This window comes from Protopterus annectens, chromosome 3.part0, assembly GCF_019279795.1.
Source record: "Protopterus annectens isolate FY-2018-M chromosome 3.part0, PAN1.0, whole genome shotgun sequence".
Taxonomy (NCBI): Eukaryota; Metazoa; Chordata; order Ceratodontiformes; family Protopteridae; genus Protopterus; species Protopterus annectens.
This window is the reverse complement of record NC_056731.1, coordinates 1,584,476,539-1,584,497,040: the sequence shown is the minus strand read 5'-3', so window position 1 is coordinate 1,584,497,040 and position 20,502 is coordinate 1,584,476,539. Positions and strand designations below refer to the sequence as shown.

At 41.6% G+C, this 20,502-nt stretch overlaps 1 protein-coding gene across 2 annotated transcripts in view; it reads left to right on the top strand.

The window, feature by feature from the left end:
- Nucleotides 1–20,502, top strand: part of MTERF3 (mitochondrial transcription termination factor 3) — a 459,706-nt gene that overhangs the window by 157,153 nt on the left and 282,051 nt on the right. For both annotated transcript variants that reach the window (XM_044065624.1, XM_044065623.1), the window contains one exon: nucleotides 3,479–3,631. In XM_044065624.1, the coding sequence (XP_043921559.1) occupies nucleotides 3,479–3,631 (153 nt within the window). The remainder of the gene's footprint in view (nucleotides 1–3,478; nucleotides 3,632–20,502) is intronic.

The window sequence follows — 20,502 nt, the reverse complement described above, 5'->3', positions numbered from 1 at the left end:
GTAATGTGTTTTACTATTTCTGTGCACACTCTCTCTGCACTTCTGCACAGTTTTGTAACCCACTTCATTTCCCAGTGTGTATCCGAGTTCTCCTACCTCCCTGTACTCTAAAGGACATGTATACCGATCCCTTACACCACCCTCCTTCCAGCTCTGTCTTTCATTTTACCAGCCTTTTTCTTACCCTCCTAACAGGTCATTCTCATCCTAATTCTTTGTTTTCCTTTATTGCTGCTTTCATTTCCTCCTTTAGCCACACAAGCTGCCTTTTCCCATCATATTGGCCTCTTCCTTCTGATGTATTGTCACACCTTCTGTACTTTACTCAGAACACAGCATCACTACTTGACAGCTGTTAACTTCTCCCAACTCTGTTGTGTGCCGATTCGCAGCAGCTCCGAGTCCATCTTCCTAAAATCTTACACCATTGTCGCTGTCATCAGATCTTCATCAGTGATCTTGAACCACACTCTGGCATAAATGCTATCTTATATTAGCCACTGTCTTTCACACCTCTTCTCCTTTAGTCTGTAAGTTCAGTAGATTGAACTTTTTCTTCAAGCATTTTTCCATAATCATGTTAGCATTCCATGTCCTCTTAAAGTCATGAAAGCAAATGTATTTCCAGTTTACAGTGAATGTTTGAAGTTTTTTTTGTTGTAGCCCCAGTATTTTTTCAGCATTGACCACAACAAGAATGTATATGTGTAGTTTTGTATGCATGTATAATATATGCACACAGACACACGCATACATCAAACTAAAGTGATTGCAAAATGTAACACAGTTGTTTTCATTTGTGATCACCTAAAACTGCTACAAACTTTGCTTTTACATGGGAGGCTTTGCCCCCCTCACAAACCCCTCAATGTGGAGGCTGTGCCCTCACACCAGTGTAAATTGTGTGCTAACTCCATGGACAAACCTCTGCAGTAAAAGAGGATAAATCCCTATGTGTATTACAGTTGAACTGTTGCATTTTGGCATAACATAATTCCCCACTAGTCACCAAAAGCTAGCAAAAGCTGCAGCACTTTATAAATGTGTGCCAGAGTAGTCCAGCTGCAGGGAACGTCAAAAAGAACAGATTACAGTTGTTTGCACAAATGTGCAAAAATGCAGAAGACAATCTGATGAAGATGATTTAGGACAGACCTGAAAAAGGCAAGCAAGAGGAAACAAAGTCTAGCTAAGAGGTGGATGGATTGTGTGAGGGAACATCTCTGACAAGTCAGGCATGACTGTCAAAGAAAGTAGGCGAGTGAGTGACATTGAATCGGGAGGGAGGGCGACAGTTGGTATGACACACCAACCTTGTATATAAAAAGGGGAGTTGATAACAATGACGCTAGGGAGTGTGTGAGGGTTGCTTTTTATACTCTTCTTTTTGTGGACTAACAGAGTTCTGGAGGTGGCTCCTTCATACTCGACGTTTTGTGAGTAATGGCAAGGAGTTAAGGTAGCCTGGGAAAGTTTTAGGAGCCTGGCTATGTCCTGCTGGTCTTTGTGTTAAATGTCACATAGATGAAATTGCCAACCCAAGTCTGTCATTGTGGAAAATACATAACTGTTTTCCTTTATGCTTCCCTTGTACAGTTTTTTTTTCATTTTTATTGATGGTAAAGTTTTCCTTATCTGGAACCTCTGTCCCACCTCCAGAATCCGCAGCTTCCATTATTATTTTTTCATGCTGTCCCCTTCGCCATTCTTCCTCTGTATTGAAGTCTGCCATTGTTATTCCCCATACAGTCTCTGTTCTGGTCAAAAGTGTTCAGTTGCCCTACATTTTGTATATTTCTCTTCACATTTATCTTGTAGGTAGCCCACTGTATCCAAATAGTGCCCCAACACTTAAGTCACAGAAATTAAGTGCCTGCCCCACCCCACCCAAAAAAAATGGCAAGCTTTTGACTACCCTGAATAGCAAACACATCTGTTCCCTCTCAAGAAGTAAATTGTGGAATGTGACATAATGTACTGTTAATACTTTTCAGAAACCACTCCCCTTAACAATTAGACCATAACCCTAATTGTATATGTTTTTTTAATAAAATTTTAATTATTTCAGAGTAACTTTGAAGTACATACATTATTTTATTTTAGTGGTATGATATTTCTCTTATTCACATATATCATTTCATAGTTAATGTATCCACTCAACATTTTTCATGGAGCAATATTTTTCTGTGCCTCAAACTGCTGTTTTCAGTAACATTTGGTCATATTCAAACTGTGCATTTTGTGTTTCACAATGAAATGAGACCCCTAGTCCTGCAGCCAGAGAAATTCCTTGTCTGGTGGTGGCCTTCTGATCCCGTTTAGTGAAATCTCAGGAAGAGATGCCTTCCTGAGGCCTCTAGAATAATTCAGCAACCTCCACCATAAATAAGTGTGACAGCACTTTACTGTTACTCAATTTCTCACTACACGTTACTGTCCCCACACTGTTTTCCATCTGTACCACAGTGCCATGTGACCTTCACGCACTCTTTCTTCATTTTGCACTACACAACTTCTCCTGAGCAGCTGTGGAGGGAGTCCTCTCCATCACTCTGGGTTCCCTTCAGGCACCCTGTCCTCATCGGCAGCCTGTAAGACAATTCTACTTCTACTCCCAAGTTATATTGTACCAGACCTTTTCATATTCATTATGGTTGCCATTCTGGAGTATATGACTAAAGTTCATTAAATCATTAGGCAAACCAGCATGTTCTTTTCTTATCTTTGCCACATAAACTCCACTGTACTGCTCTTTTGCTATTGAAAAGGTTCTGTAAAGTGAGTTTGTTCACCTCAAGGAATGTATCCGCTAGTAACCTTCGATGAAAATAGTAGGGGAATTTCTGTGGCACCTTGCCCAAATTTCACCTTGTGTGCATAAATATCATTAAGGATCTCTCCTGAAAACAGGCCACAGGCATATTGAGACAACCCAATTAAAAATATATCTGTAAACAATACCTGTATTTTAGGGTTGGGGAGGATTTTTATGTTGATTTAATGAAATTATATTTTGTCTTGCTGATTAATCTCCTGTAGCTTGCTTAAAAATTGAGAACATACAATTTCGCTTCAAATTTTTAAAACATTTTTGCACCACCTCTAATATTCTATATCTAACCTTTGTCCTACCCCAAAGAGTGTGGAACATTCAAATTTTATAACTGCATGATGCCGTGTTGGTTTGCATAATGGAGGTATAAAGGGTCATACTTTAAAAATAAGCTAATGGTATAAATAATGTGTAGAATCCTGTATGTGCCATGTTGTGTGCACTTCGTTCCATGGGAAGGAACTTTTTTTCAGTTCGACAGCTACTGTCTGTATTCTCCACAAAAAAAAAAAATGCTTCTCCCAGTTTGTATTCTTTTTTTTAGGTGTAAAATGTATACAGGTTGTATTTGTTTAGTTTTGTATAGCTGTAGTTGTAGATTTGTTTGACTTTTATTATTGTTTGCCTTTGTTTTGCATCCGTCAGACTTGGAACCAGCAGCCCCACTGTCTCCTTTTGATGAGATTTCTGAAGATGAAGCAGTTCAACTTGAAGCAGGGCCTTTGCTTCCAGCAGCATCTTTCACGCTGAGAGACTACGTTGACCATTCAGAGGTACTGCGTAAACTTGTACTTATTGGTAAGTTCAGGTCTTCACAGCCAAACAGAAGAATATTTTGATTCTTTACGTAATGTCTGTAGTGGCTTGAGTAGGTTGTTTGCATACCTTAGAGTTAACTGTACCAGAGATGGGATTTGTGTATACATGTTTTTCTGCAGTTCTCCAGCAAAACAAATGATTTTTACTTTATATGCGTTTTGCAGGCTTCTTTGTTCACAGTGCCATTTCTGTAGAAGCCACAGTCCATTTGGTCAACATTTTTCTGCAAGACCCATGTCCGTGGCAGCACTATAGCTTGTGGATGATGTCATTGCCCCTCTTTACCTCGGAACAAGGAGCTGGTGCCTACATTTTCTGTGAATAGTCGCAAAAGGAGAGGACCGGCACTCATTTACTGAAAAACAAAAGAAAAGGCTAACCTGCAGAACCTTTCAAGTGTCTGTGTGGTGCTCACACATTTAAGTCAGGGCTGCTTCCATTTTTGACTGGGTTCTTTTGATGTTGCCACCTTTCATGGATGCTAGTAATTCAGATAGACTGAAGCTTTAGGCCTCCTGCAGTGCACGTCATCTGACAGAGGTAATCATCCAAGGAAGGGCCTCAGAAAGGTCAGAGGAACGTATCAATTTGTTCTTTAGGATAAGTCAAGACAATTCGAAAGCTGTTAGATGCCTGTGTACGAGTCCTTTAGGTCTGTGTACCACAGATTGTATCTAGACTCATTTTGTCTTTGTTTTGCAGGCTTCTTCCTCTGTGAGTAAGAACTTAAATGCCGGACTGAGAACCTCTGTGTTTGAGCTGAGGCTCGCTCCCTTTGCCTTCTAATTGGACCTGATAACCAGTTCATAGTCAAAATGTTTCCTGACACTCCCCCATTCCTGTCCTTTGGAGACTGCTGATGCTGCTGTAGGTATGGGAACTAGACAATACTCCCCTACTTTAGGTGTAGACTTGAACATCATTGTCTGGATATTTTTTTTCTCTGGACCATTCCAATTGAGAACATGGCCTGCATTCATCAGACTGTTGTTGACCCTCTCTCCCACACCTACTTGGGTTGTGTTCATGTATGCTGTCTGTCATCTTGCATGTTTGCATAATGAAATAGCAATAAAAAGGCCAATAGCAATAAAAAGGCCAAGCTGCAGCATTTTGGAGCCCTGGTAGAGGTGACTGAAGAACATGAGCAGGCCACCACCCAAATGCCTGCACTGCTGACCCTCCTTTCCCAACACTTTCATTTCCATAGGTTTCAGTCACAGTAATTGTAGTTTTAATCAAAGGTCAAATCTTTCTCAGCAGTTGTCTGCTACTTCAAGGAAGGCAGCCTGCTTATGATGTGAATCTTTACTGTACATGAAGATTGAAAATACTGAAATATTACTCTGAGTAATGAACAGGGTGGATGACAGAAACTCCCACCTCCACACTAGCAGAGAGGATCCTTCATTTTAGGGGAATGTGAGGGCCTTGAAAGACTGATTAGTCCAGCTGTTCTTTCAAGGACATACTTAATGCTTACATGGGAGCAAGTAAATTTGGACTCCCAAGTCACTGTATCTCAGAATCCAAATTTATTAACATCATCTTACATTTTCCAGTAACCTCCTTTATCCTTCACAGTGTTCCAGGATAAGTGAATAATGTTACCCATTTTGCAGTCATCAGCAAGTTTGGTCAAACATGCTTCTGGTGTTTTGGTTTGGATATCTGCAAAATAAATGTATTTTGCCATTGGTAATCAGATGGACAGTCAGAGATTCGCAGCCAGTAACAAATGGGCTCAGCATTTCCAAAATGCCAAATGCAGACTGTTAGACAGGGTAAACTTGACTGCATGCTTAGTCAAAGAAGGCTCTTAATGTGATAAAAACATGCACTGTTGATAACTGTGAAAGTGTTTCATAGGTCTCACATCGGCTAGGCTTAAAATGGCCCAAAAGGGCAGGTTTGCCTGTGGTACTTACCTTTGGACTTTTAAGAATGTTTACAGTGCAGTTCATTCAGTGCACATCACTGTCAGTAGTATGATTGCATAATGGTTAAGATGCTTATCATAGAAACAAGGTTACAGTGTTTAATTCTCACCTTTGAAAGGGAAATTGGCTAGGCTTAAAAAATGGACCTCAAGGGCAGTTGGCCTAACACACATATGAACATCCTAGCCTGGGAATGCCCATCTTCCATCCCAGTGGAATGAATATACTGATTTGGGTAACGGTTCAAGAGACATTACTGATTTGGGTAAATGAGACATTAGGAGGTCATTGGAGGAGGAAGGCAAAATAAATACACTAGAGTTCCACCAGAAAAAATTCCCAATTTTGCCATTATATTTAGGGCAGGTGGATACTAGCTTTGCTGTGCAGCTCATTAGCAGCTTGTAGCTTTTTAATCCTGTGAACTGAGTTCAGAGCACCAGAAGCACACACAGAACCACCCAACTCAGTGAACACAGCCTCATAAACTTTGTAGAGCAGAACACAAGGAAGTAGATCTTTGAATGCTGAAAAGAAGTAACAGCCAGCCACATGACACAGCATGGCAATAAGTGTGCCTTGCAACTGTAACTATGACAGCCAAAATGTTGCTGATGAGTAGGTCTCTGAGAATGTGGAAGAGCTAAAAGCAGCATACTGTAATCCTGGACATGAGATCTGCCTTTGTTATGGCAAAGACTTGCAGTAAGGCTGGGTCCTAGCTTGTGATTGATAAGGGGGCATATGTATGACAAAATGTAGTAAAAGCTTCTGCTTCTGCTTAAAAACTTATAGACTGAGAAGAACATATTGTGACAATGATACTTGAGGAAAGAGAGAGATGAAGATGTTGACGGGACACCAGAGTGTCCCCAGCACCACTGACCCCCGAGGCAGTGTGGTAGTTAAAGAAAGCAGCAGATTGCAGATGGCCACTATGATACCTTATCCAAAAGGAGCTGTTAAGACTGGACTGATATAACTGCAGCTGTTCCCTGCAAAGAGTGACTGATACAGCTTATCCAGAGGACATGGTGGAGAATAATGCCCACTTCTACACAGGTAGATGCAAGCATCAGAGGGTTCCACATCAGGTACTTTCTCCAGTATTGCAGAGAGCAGTGATTCAGCATGGTTTGGGAGAAGGTGCTTGGCCAGATGCAACTGTTCCTAACCAAAGTAAACAATGTAAAGGTACTTAGTCAAATTGTGTATTGCTGACAGATGACATTTGCAGTGCAGGGTAAGATTTGCAGACAGAAGTATGATTTTATTCTGTGCAGAGTGATGAAAATGGATGATCCCTTTGGTGTATGTCCTCGTGTCACACAAGTAAAGGGTGTATTCTGCACTGTGGTTTACTGTTCGAATGAAAGGGGTAAGCTGGCTCAATACTTGCATCCCAGATGTTCATAGTAGATTTTGAGAAGAATGCAATTAAACACCTGCATGTTAGCTTACCATATGTGACCTTGAAAAGCTGCTAGTTTCATTATTGTCAAAGTACTGTGGTGTCAGGTGTAGGTCATGACTTGGTGCATTCGTATGGGAACAATTTTATCTTTGTGCCAGACATGCATAGAGCAACCCTCAGCTCTTGTTGGAGGGAGGATGTGCAGAGGGCTTATGAAGGGCTGAAGATGACATTGCTATTGTCTGGCCACCCATTTCACGTCTGTCGGGGGGGGGGGGCAGGAGACAGTCAAGACATGACACCCATGACTGGACATTTGCAGAACATCTGCAAGTCACCTGCAGACCATTCAGTTTGTGAGATTTTGAAAGTGACATGGAAGAGTAGATGTTCAAAGGGAATGCATGTTTCTGCAGCACTGGTGACTGCCTGCCAAGAGTGCCACTTGGCAAGCATTGTTATTAGTAAGACTAAGTATGAGATGACTGTGAAGGACCTCAGTGTCATAGTTGACAAGGTGCTGGCATAGATCCACATTCTGTGCATTGCTTAAGTATTCATAGGTTCATACTAGGCTATCTGCCCTAGGGCATTTATAAGTCTAGCCAGAGTGTGTTTGGCTTTCGCCACCCATTTTAAATTAATTTTGCTATGCCCTTTTTCGAGGTTAGTATACTGTGCCTCTGTCTAACAGTGACACAGAAGTGATACCTGGGGTAAACCTACGATCTCCCATCCACTCATCAAGATTCCTCTTGAAGAGAGTCAATGAGGGACTCTGCCTAACCTGGACTGGGATTTTATTCCAGAGTGAAGGGATCCTCTGGGTTATGAATCTGTCCCTCCAGCATGTCCTATTTATTTCAGTGCTGAGGTTCATGTCTCTCGAGCGCGTGGCTCGATGGGATTTGGATTTTCTGAGGTGCAGCATGTCCATTAATTCTGGGTTGGACATTGCTTTATACGTCAGGCACAGATCGCCTCTGAGCAGGTGGTATGCCACTTAGTAGAGCTGGAGTTTCTTTAACCGGGCAGCATATGGCATCTGTTTGAGCCCTTTGATCCTCTTACTTTTGGGGTCTTTCCAGTTGCTGCAGGTGTCTGGTAAGGTACATCCCAAAAGGGGCATTGTACTCGATTATGGGTCTGATGAGGGATGAGTAAAGAGTATTCCTGTTAAGCCCACTTCTTTTTCACACACACTCTTTGCACTAGCTGTTTTGCTGTGTATAATAGACTATTTAGTCTCTTTGCTGGTTGACCTATGCTAGTCTTCATGCCTGCTGCATACCGGAGTCCCCTTCTGGGTTTTTGCATCGTGTTATTCATGTATGCTGTCTCTGTCATCTTGCATGTTTGTTTTCATCATTCATCAATTTATGTTCATTAGGTCCAGTTGGCAGCCAGATAATAATCAGCCAACCTGAAACCCCAGATCCAGTCCAAGGGTATATTTTTTTTGTGTATGCAGTAACTTAACAGATGGGTGCCATAGGTCAGTCACAAAGTGGTGTTTGTTTTATGCTTAGTTTGGGAGGTGCTCAACACTCTGAGGAGCAAACTACTTCATTATTGCAGAGATTGCAATATTTGGGGGTCATGTAACAGAAGGTGCACATTGCAGCAGACAAACAGAAAAAAATAAAGTAGTGTTGTTGGTTTTGGTAGTCGGAAAACTTGAAAAATTAAACCGTGAATGGTTAAGGGCACAGGGTAATCTCTTACTCCGCAGACTTCATTAATAATGTAGATGGTGATGGGTAAAGTGGATAAACTCAGGAATGGAGACTTTGCCACTTGAAATGTGTAAGCATTGTATTCACAAATTGTTGCACAGAAAAAAAAAAGCCTAAGGGACAGATGGATGGTTGTGATATTTGATGCTAGAAATGGAAGACCACGGGCAGGTTCCTTCTACAGATGTAGTAATAACTATAAATAGTTCTTAAGTTACAGTATGCAGGTAGTAGTTAAAATAACAGAAAACTGCTTCTGTTTTATTGGGGGGTATATTTCAAATGTATTCCTGACTGTTCTGTCTAGTGCCAGTGGACACACACACCCCAGAGTATAAATGCTTGGAAGCTTTTGTTTGAGAGAGAGATGGGGATGAGGGATTTGTGGCACTGCGCAGTGCTACAAGTGCACACACTGTGCAGTATGGAACATTATATCCAGGGTAGAATTGTCCATTGGATAGGTTTTAGGGCGATTAAATGGTTATAGCTTTGGTGACCATTGTCTTTCGTCATTGGGGACAGTGTGGCAGTTTTGATGGAAGCAAAAAAGAAAAGAAAATGGTATCCGAAATGAAGGATTGTACTTCTGAAATGTGCAGAATCTAAACACAGCTGCTGATTTCCCAGTTTTTCCAAGAAGGGCATAAGGGGATCATACTGTTAGCCAGTAGAATGTTTGTAGGAAAAGAAACAAATTTGGGCCTATTTATGACTCAGGCGAAACTCTGAGAAGAAAAAATGTTACTAGAGCAGAGCTCAGGAAATAATGGTTAGAAGTAAAGGCTGAACCCAGAAGAGAATGAAAGGGCGCATCTAATAACGTAGAGAGTGAAGGACCGCAACTTCCATCTTCATAAATGAAAATAGTAGAAGGAATATGTGGCTGGGATATTAAATCTAAAGTGAGAGGAACAGCATGCTGACAGGGGTATGCTGGTGTACCATCTTAGGAAATAGCTGCAGTGTAGGATACTGATGCATAAGAATAAGGAAAGTACATTAGAAAACAGGGGAAGGTCTTGACTGAAAATGGACATTGTTTTATGAAGAGCTGTATGCCAGAAGGCTCAGCATAGTTGAGGTGATTCCTAGATAGTTCTTTGTATGAAATCCCTAAACTTACTGTCTTTTCAGTTATCCAAAAGGTTGGAAAATCTCATTGCTCTATTGTCTGTGCAGGAACTTTTCCTATATCTGGCAGTGGGGAGATTGCCAGGCCCAGGTGGGGTACACAGATTTATGCAGTACTGGTTGTAGATGTTTATGCAGCACTTTTTTCCTGGAGATCATTAAAGTGAAAAAGTAGTTCCCTTAGCAGAAAAGTAAAGTATGTCCACCAGTTCTGGAAAAGGAATGCATTTGCTTAGTGTTTTTCTACTTTCTTTGCCCCATTTCACAACTAAGTTTGGATGTTAAGAATGGTGTCTAAGCAAGGTAAGTAGCCACTGCCTGTCATTTAGTAGAGATAGACTGAGCCTGAGAGAGGCAGGTTAGGGCAGTACCTTATCAGACTATTTTCATTTTAGATTTTTTGCTCCTCAGACAGCATATGACCATCAGTGGCTCCTGATTTCCCAACATTTCATGTCAGACTGTTCCAGTGAAGTATATTGGGGTGTAGCAGCAGCAGCATTCATGACCATACCCTTTTCCAAAGCCCCAAATTCCCAGTGCTAGCATTACTTGGTAGAAATCCTACAAAAGCTTGGTTTGGACTGACCCAGCTGTTCATCAACTTTAAGTTGCTGTACTCTGTTATTTTCATAAAGAATACCTTAATACCTTAACAGGTCAGGCTTTTCATAGCTGCTACTGTGTCATTTCTGCATCCGCTTAGTCCCAATCCTCAACAGGTACCATTTGGCATGTTAGGATTGATCTTGTGTGTAGCATCCCCGCACATTCCCATGACATGTCATTTCCATATCCCTGTATGTAACATTAACCAGCTTGACCAGCCTCCTCTTCCAGCTGGGGTCAGCAATTTGTAGGCTTGGACTGACTAAATGAATTTGTAAGTGAGGCAGGTGCAAGTGAAAGGCGTTACCATCGCTGTTCACAGAAGTTAGGTTTGTAGCTTAGGGTTATGGCTTTATTCCCACCAAGATGGCATCTCAAAGATAGGTCTGCATGGGGATGAGGCATATGATCTATGAGAATGGCCTCATCAGGACCCTAGAGTAGGGCCATTTTCAGTTCCACCCACAAGCTTGACCTGGCTATGGTTCTAAGATTCTGGTCTCTGAGGAGTCCCTGCAACAATCTGTTCACACCTGCGCACCATCTCTATCCTTCACACAAAAAGAGGCAGATGGACAGAACCTCAAGTTTCCTGTCCACTCCTCTATCCTCCGACAGACCCGTCAGTTGCCAGAGCCATACTGAGTTAGTCTTTTTTTTTTTTTTTTTTTCTTTAATTGCTGTGGGTTCCTTGATCACTTTCATATGTGTTTTTATTTATTTTTTTTACAAAGTACCTGAGGATTTGAAATTTCTGTACAAAAGCCCTGTGGCAGATTTCTCTGATTTCTACATCAACAGACAAGCCTTCTTAAGTTACTACCTGCTGCCAATGCTTTTCCTTCAGGTAAAGATGGCAGGGCAATGGACAGGTTGGGGGAAATGATTTATAGATCTCTCATTCTGGCCTTCACACCTCTGAATTATCAGACTTGAATGACTAAATACTTATTGCCTATCCTAAGCAATTCAAGTAAAGCTTTATCCTTCCCTTAGGAGCCTTCCAGCAAACACCAGGCTTCATCTTTGGTGGCTCAGGCATCCCAGGTAGCTAGGCACAGTATTAAATGCAGCTATGAAGCAGTAGAAGCTTCCTACAGGGCAGCTACTGAAGGTTCTGTGATCAGGAGATGTGCTTGGTTAATTTGCAGCCCCTTTCAGAAAATATTAAGGTGAAACTCCTAGCCTTTTCCTCAAACAAAGACCTTCTGTTTGGTCCAGATGCTGGCAATCTTTAAGTAATTGCAGGAACAAGATAAAATTATGAAGGGCTGCATACAGATCTTTATTACTTCTGTGCCAAGATGCCAAAGGAACTAAAAAAACAACATCCTTTGCTCACAGGGAACGAAAGCCTTCTCATAAAGCCAAGAAAATACCTAGGAAAAGTTTTCAAGAAAAAAAACAAGTCTAGGTCTGGGAGGCAACCTTACACAGACATATTTGCCAGAATACCTTCTGTGTGCCTTTCCACTCCTCAGTCCATCCCTTCTTTTCAAAAAGCTCATCCTTCCTAAAAAGATACTCATCCCTTCTGACAAATAGGTGCTCTCAATCCACAGGTTCATAGTTTCATAGGTTTTACACTAGGCTAATGACCACCAGGGTCTTTATAAGCTTAGCTGTGCAACCCAACCCAGTTTTGTCCCAGTGTTCCTTAGATGCCTGTGTGGTGGGCTATTTTAGTTCATAGTTTAGTAATAAGCTAACTGCCCTTGCGAGCCATTTTAAGCCTAGCCAATTATCCCTTGTGAGACTCAAACACTGCACCTTGTGTTGTTTGTAAGGCAAACACCTTAGCCATTAAGCCACCCTCCCAAACAGAGGGTTATGTGGTGGGGGGGGTATGTTAGTTGGGGATTAACTTACTTACTATCAACCTCTGTCCTTTAGAGACATTGGGGTGGTCAGACCGGGGTGAATCTTTGATATTTCATCCAATGATCAAGGTTTCTTTTGAACTGTGTCAGGGATGAAATCTTTCACATAGATGGGGAACTTATTTCATAGTGCGAGGCTCCTTTAAGACACCCACCTGACTTTCCAGCCTGTTCTGTGTATGCCTCAGGCAAAATTCATGTCCTTTGAGCTAGTTTTGGAAAAGATCCAGCAGAACTGGATCTGAGGATGCCTTGTGTGTTAGGCATATATCACCTGTCAGTAACCTGTAGGAAACTGAGTACAGCGATACGGCCTTAAGGAGATCTTTGTAGGACAGGGTATTCATCTACTAGATTCTCCTGTTGAGGCACCTCCGAGGGTGTTCTAGCTCTTGCAAATGCCTGGTTATTTATATGCCACATGGGGCATTTTACTTCATAATGAGTTTGATAAGGGCTGAGTACACTTGCACTATAACTTTCTTGGATCTGGATGCCATACCTTTGCTTATGAGTTGGGCGACAGTATGATCTTCTTTACTGCCTTGGCTGTGTGTTAGTCAAAGGCCAGATTACTGTCTACGTATGTTCCCAGATCCCGAACTAGCGGGTCAAATCTTAGGGTTTTTTTATTGAAGTAATTCTCTTGGGTGGATGATTTCTCAAAGGGAACAATAATGCATTTCGTCACACTGAATTTTAATCCATGGCTGCTTACTTGACAGAACCAAAAACATGACAAGCTAGAAAAACAACAAAGGCAAGGATATATTCCAAATCACTTTATAAAAAATAAAGGTAAGTGCTTTCGGACACTGCCAATGAGTGAACTTCTGACAAAAGTTACAAATGCTACAATATATAGAAAACTCTCTGTGACATTATCAGCTCATTTAACCTTTTAAAGAGACATTAACATTCTAAAATTACATAACCTTTAAAACATTTCTATAACAGCCTTATAAACCATGTAACATATAAATAAACCAATTCACCCTTATTTAAATATATACTAAATATATATGCACATGTATATAATACATATAAAAACAGATGGAAAAAAAAAAATATATATATATGTATAATAATTCATAAAAAAATTTATATAGATCTGTAATACATTAAATTAATAAATACAAATAAATACAATTCAGTATCACCTCTCAAGGGATTTCATTCTCAGAACACATTTAATACAACAGGAATCATTGAGTCCTGGATAAACAAAGGCATTGAGTCTAAGTTGCCAAAAATGTTCTTTTTCCTCCAGTAGTAACTGCCATGGTCCACCACGAGATGTTCTTTTAACTTTATCAATAATAAAATACTGGAAGTGATGCCCAGGATTATCGAACACATGATTAGCTAAGGCATCGTTGGAATTAAATTTTGTAATAGCATATTGATATTCGTACACTCTTTGCTTAGTGTCTCTCTGTTTCTAATTATATAAAATTAGATGTAATTTTTGTAAATTCATTACGGTCAGCAAGTATTTTTTCCTTAACGGTAATTTTAAGATTAAGGAAAAGTTTAACTGAGTCTTCTGGGATGGTTTATATTGCTAAATGTCAAGTATGCCCAGGATGTTATATAGGCAAAACAAGGCAAAAGCGCTTACCTTTATTTTTTATAAAGTGATTTGGAGTATACCCTTGCCTTTGTTGTTTTTCTAGTATGGCTGCTTACTTGTCATTTGTTTGTCTTAGACCCTCTTGTAGGATGTTGATGTCATGAGGTAATCTATGATAGCCATAGGCCTATGACATTAGCCTTGACTTCCGATAAATAGAAGCCAAACAGGAGCAAAAGCCCAGCATGGAGCCCTGGGGTACTCCTCTGGTGACCAGTCTGGTGGAGGTGGTCTCATTGATCCTGACTTCTTGGGTCCTATCTGTGAGCCAGCCAGCAATGCACTGAGTTACGTAAGGATAGAAGCCTAGTTCTGAGAGTTTGTCAACAATATCTGAGTGGGATATTGTCAAATGCCTTGGCTAGATCAAGGTAGGAGGCTTGCACCATTTTCCCGTCCTCCATAACCTTGGTGACCCTCTCAAAGAAGTCTACCTGGTTGAGTAAGCAAGACCTTTCTTTAACAAAGCCAAACTGGGACGGGTCCAGTGTATGTAGGTTGTCAGTGTCCTTGTTGTTCATTTCCATGGTAATTTGTTCATAGCTTTGCATGTTAGACTTGTCAGACTGATGTGTCTGTTGTTTCTGGGGTCTGTTGATTTAAGGTACTGCCCTAATCTGCCTCTCCCAGACTCAGTCTATCTCTACTGAATGGCAGGTGGTGGCTACTTACCTAGCTTATACACCATTCTTAACATCCAAAGAGGAATGGAAAAGAATGACTGTTGCAACCCTCCATTTGCCTGGCGCATAACCTGTTTTCAGGCTTTTAGTTGAACACCTCAAGTGCTCCTGCTAGGGTATGTTTTATACTACTTAGGAGGCAACTGGGGATATTGTTGGGGAACATTGAAGCAGTGTTTTTGGCCTTAGCGAGTGCCACTAGGACCTGCTTCCTGCAGATCATTGAGGGGTATGCAATAAGGGATTTTACAGGGGTTAGTTGGGGGGGATGGAGTGGGGCATGAAGCTAATGCTAAATTTTTCAGCCAGTATATTTGTCTTCCTAATCTGTGAAGGTTGTGCCATTTGCCACCCGTTCTTCATACTGGTGAGTTGCTTTTAAGGTTCCTTACATAGCCGAAGCAGTCCTTATGAGTATCCTAGTCTGGGAGGCTATCCTGACCTCATAATTGGTCTTCCTAGACTTTATTTAGACCTTAGTTTCTCCTTTAATTGAATCAGAGAGCTCTTAGTCTCCAAAATATGTTTTTTTCTGATTTTGGCTGACTTTTTTTTTCATTATATACCCTTTTTCATTCATTATATACCCTGTTAAGGTAAGGTAAGGATTCAATCAGTTTTTTTTTTTTTTTTTTTTTAGATCTGGACTTACTTCTGGTAGGTATGGCAGCTTCAATGCAGCCATTTTTAATATTTGCACAGGGTTTCTAATAACTGCATAGGTAGCTCTGTTGGGGGTTTAGGGGAGCTGTGAATTTTGGCAGTAATCTCCCATGTTGACGAGTACTACGTTCAGTATGTTTGAACTTCTGGTTGGAGTGCACACTGTGGTCCAGGGAATTTGTGTTGATAAAGTCCAGGAAACTCTGCTTGTGAGTAACAGTAAGTTTATATTTCACAGTCTATGGAATAGGGTATTTGGTTGAATAGTTGAGTGCCTGTAATAAATATCTGTAAGAGTTGTGAGTCTCTCGGGTCATAGAGGACGACCTGTAGTTGGCCAGAACTTTGTAAAGAATCTTGTCGATGGAGACTTAACATGGATGAACCCCAGGGCAACAGTTGTATTTATTGCTAATGTAGATAAAAACACCTCCTCCTTTAGCCTCTTTGTTGCTGCTGTTCTAAATGTGTAGAAGGCACTGTAGCCTTCCACTGCTAGAGTACTTTCTGCAGTTTTAAACAAAGTCTTGGTAATGGCACAGATGTCTGCATCCTCCAGAGTGAGGAGAGCTTGTAGGATGTGGAATTTCTTGTTTAGGTTTCTAGCATTGAGCAGTATCACCTTAAAGTTGATTTGAATTTTTTTTTGCTATGTTTCATTATTTTGGCTAAAGTTTTAGCCAATATCCAAAGGCACGGGGAGATGGGTGCTGACCATCTTTGGCAAAGCAATGTAGTCTGTTAACCATGTCCTCCCATGCTGATACATATTGGATTCCCTTGGAATGACACCAGAAAGTAAACCAGTTATTAAAATCAACCATGTTCTGTTTATACTGTGGCATTATCCTTGGTGAAGGTAGAATGATGCTGAATGGAAGACAAATACCTGTCTGACGCACATTCAGAGAGATGCATAATGTTTGTCTTCATGTAGTCCAGTAAGGTATGTCTTTGGTCATTTATACCCAGATGGACTATGATAGAATCATGTTGGTACCTGTGGTGCATTGACTTGATTGCATGCATGATATTGTGGATCCTAGCTCCAAATAGGCAACTGTCATCTTCTTGTCCAATCTTGTGAGAGAGGCATCTGAATTTTGTACAGTAGAATACCCAATGACAAGTATTGAGTAAAGTGTTGTTTCCCTTATGGGCTTTGTTCTTGGAGGATCATTGAGTGTAGGTTTGTGTGGCGTTAGTTGTTGCTTTTGGCGTGTACTTTACTGACTGCTGAGGATAGATGTTGCTGTTTGACTTAGGAGGTCCTTGAGGTTTGGAGAGGTTTATTTTATGTGCATCAGCATAAGAAGGTCTGTGTTTGTGATGAGCAGTATGTGTGAAGGATGTAGTGTGTGTGTTCTTGACCACCATTTTTTGTAAGTGCGATTTCTGCCTTTAGTGAACTTGTGTGCATCACTTGCATACTGTTTTTTTTAAGGAATAAAATGTCTTGAGTACACAAGACAATTGCTACATCGTCTCAGTATGCCTATATCTGTCAAACTGGCCACAGAGACGACAGAAAATTGCAAATCCATGTTGCCGGGACCTGTATTTGGTTTGGGCTGTTACAGTTTAGGGACTTGGTTTCACAGGGGTCACCTGAGTAGTGTCCAGGTTTAAAGCTAGTTGTTGGATAGAGCTGTGATCTGATATTGCTGTTTAATGTGCTATCTAGCTGTCCTAATCTTAGTTCCATGCAAAGACTTTGTGTTAAAGTACTAGCTTTATAGGTTTGCTACTCTACACTGTGCAATGAACAGCTCTGCGAAAATGCACCTAAAGTATAGCAGACAAGAGTAAAGTTGAAAAAACTCCCATGCCTTCCGGCCAATACACGACTACACTTTGAGCTCCCAGGAGTGCTTCCCAAATCAGAGAGACCAAGTAAACATCTTCGGCCACAAGACAGATAATCCTGAAACTTCTAAATTTAAAAGCACAGCAAAAGTAACTCTAGTGCGCAGATTAACACCAAACAACTAAGTCCGTAAAAAGCCCTCTGACTGATATAACAGTCTCACTTTATCATGCAGAATGACCTGGAAAGCAGATGTTCTTCATGTTTCACTGTTGCAGTTATCACACTTTGGTAATCTGCCTGCAGGTAGCCCTTAGTCGGCCCGAATACTAGAGACTTAGTATTTCTGTGCCGGTTGCTGTCGCTCCAGAACTGACATCAGGTTGTCAGGGGTATAAAAACAGGCAACAGACACCATTACATTAGTCTTTCTTGCTGAGGAGCCCATAGCAGACGCAGTTTGCATGAGTGCCATTCGGCCACTGCCTGAGTTTTCATTACAAATTGAATCACCCTGAAGTCTTCTAAAGTCAAGTACACCCCGTTGGGGATCCCTTTTTTCTTGCTCTAACCGACATCAGAAAAAGTTAGCAATTGTCTTGCCTGTGGAAAGCAAATACCACACCGAGATTTTCATTCTTACTGCGTCACCTGTTTAGGCCCAGACCACAACGTACCTTGCTATCACTTTTGTGCCTTGTTCAATGCCCGAACCATTCATTGTCTGGTCCTTTGTGTTGCTAAATACTTCCGTACTCTATCTCCGTATTCCGAAATGGCTTCGGTAAGCCATCCGACTACCGATATTCTGAAAGAACGCAAGGATAAAGACAGAGCCAAGACCGCACAAGTCCAAAGCTGCTGACGACGCTTCCATTAAGCTAGTTGGCAGTCCACTGGTACTCAGTGAGGCGCTGTCACAGCCCCTGATGCCCTCTTCAGTGGATTCACAGGCCTCTACAGAGACCCGTTCAGAGTCCAGTATGCAGCGAGACTCTCCTTCAGCTATGGAACCTGCAAATGTCTCTACCTTGGATGGGTCTGGAGCCGCTGAGCAGGCACCAGCTTCTGAGGAAGTTCTTCGCACTACCAATGTTCGATGCAAACAGACTTCTTTTGCGCCTTTAGTTCTGTCTAAAACTACCAAGTTTCTAAGGCCAAAGGTACGCGCTACGCCTAGAAAACTGAAGACCAAAACGCATGCACCTGCTCTTATGGCTGTGGAACCCTTCATTATTTTCCATGCTGACAGGGTTTTCTTCAGGACTAACCCTTCCTTTATGCCTAAAGTGGTGTCGTGTGGCTCTCAACCAATCTATCCATTTGCCAACCTTCTTCCCTAATCCTCAAAATAAAGGAGAGAGGATCCTGCACTCCCTGAACATGCACAGACCGCTCAGATTCTACCTGGATAGGACGAAGCCCTTCAGGAAATCTAACCAGTTACTAGTCAGCTTTGCACCAGGGGCAGAGGGCAAGGCCATTTCAAAGCAAACCATTTCCAAATGGCGAGCACACTGCATCCATTTCTGCTACAAGCACCATGGGAAACCAACCCCTCAAGGGGTCAGAACACGTTCCACTAGGGCAACGTCTACCTCTACAGCATTCCTCAGGGGTGTCCCTACCAGGGACATCCTGGAAGCTGCTACCTGGAGTTCTGTAAACACCTTCACCAAGCATTACCACCTGCCTATCTTTTCCAAATCCAAGGCGAGTTTTGCAACTGCAGTCCTGCAAGGCATACTAGCCAGCCCAACACTTTTCTTGACTGCCTCCACCCTTCAGCTTTGGGAATCTACCCAAGTGTCATGACCGCAACAGTGAAACACGAAGAACATAGTGCAGTTGTGTACACTTACCATAAATGTAGATGTTCGAGTGTATTCACTGTTGCAGTCCTGGTTTCCCTCTGTCCAGCCCCCTTGTCTCTTTCTCTGTCTCTCTCCCCTCTCTATGTATTGGTATTTACTTTTTACTGGTGGTGTTTTCCACCACCATAACTTAGCTCCCTGTTTGGGGGCTTCTGACATTTTGGAGCAAGAAAAACTGATGTAATGGCATCTGCTACCTATTTTTATACCCCTGACGACCTGATGTCAGTCCTGGAGTAACAGCAACCAGCGCAGAAATACTAAGTCTCTGGTATTTGGGCCTACTTGACGGGCAGGCAGATAACCAAAGTGTGATGACTGCAACAGTGAATACACTCTAACATCTGCATTTATGGTAAGTGTACACAACTGTACTTTCCTCCTTCAATTTGCACCACCTTCACAAAATCAGATTCAGTAGCTGTATCGCATCATTCAAACCTTGCTAGAGCAAGGCAAAATATAACTGGCGCCTTCCCAATGTATGGGGAAAAATGTTCTATTCCAGAGTGTTCCATGTCCCAAGAAAAAGAGGAGACTGGAGTCTAATTCTGGATCGTTCCACCCTCAACACATTTCTCCTTGTTCCATCTTTCAGGATGTTGTCCTTGCAAACTCTGCTTCCATTAATCCTTCCTTCCTCGATCCTTTCTGGTGTCTTTGGACCTAATGCATGCTTATCTCCATGTTCCTATTCACCCAGCTTAAAGAAAATTTCAGAGATTTTCTACTGGCTCTTCACAGTTTCAGTTCTATTCTTTGCCTTTTAGACTTTCTACAGCCCTCAGAGTCTTTACAAAGTGTCTTGACCCGGAAATGACTTACAGCAGGGAGTCAAGCAATTAAGGTATTCCCATATTTGGACAACCTATTACAGACCCCTCAACAGGAACTCTTGACGCAGTGATACCTACCAGAGACCTAGTTTTCTCAGGGTGCAGACTAGAAACCAAACTTATGCAGGCCTGTCCCTGAATTGGGACATAAATCTGACCACTTTTTTCCCTAATACAGTAAGGAGAGAGAATTCTACATATCCTGGATATGTATAGATGGCTCTTATTTTACCTGGATAAGACTAAGGTTATTTACAAATCTGACCAATTCTTTCTCTTTCCTAGACTCCAAGTTAGGGAACCCAGTTTCAAAGCAAACAATTGCTAACTGGACTTCTAAATCCATTCCTTTTTACTACACACTACATGGCAAATCCCTACCCTGTCCAGCAAAGACCTATTCTAGTAGAGCAATGCCTTCTTCTGGAGCCTTTTACAAGGGTATTGACTGAAGAAACAATTTTAGAAGCAGCTACATGGTCTTCTCTGCATGCTTTCACCAAACATTATTAAGTGGATGCCTTTTCTAAATCCAGAGTAACCTTCACCAGGTCAATACTCTCTGGTTTGCTAGAAAATTCTCCTGTCACGCTTCCATCCATGCTTCACACCTCTTAAGCTTTGCGAATCATTCAGCAGTT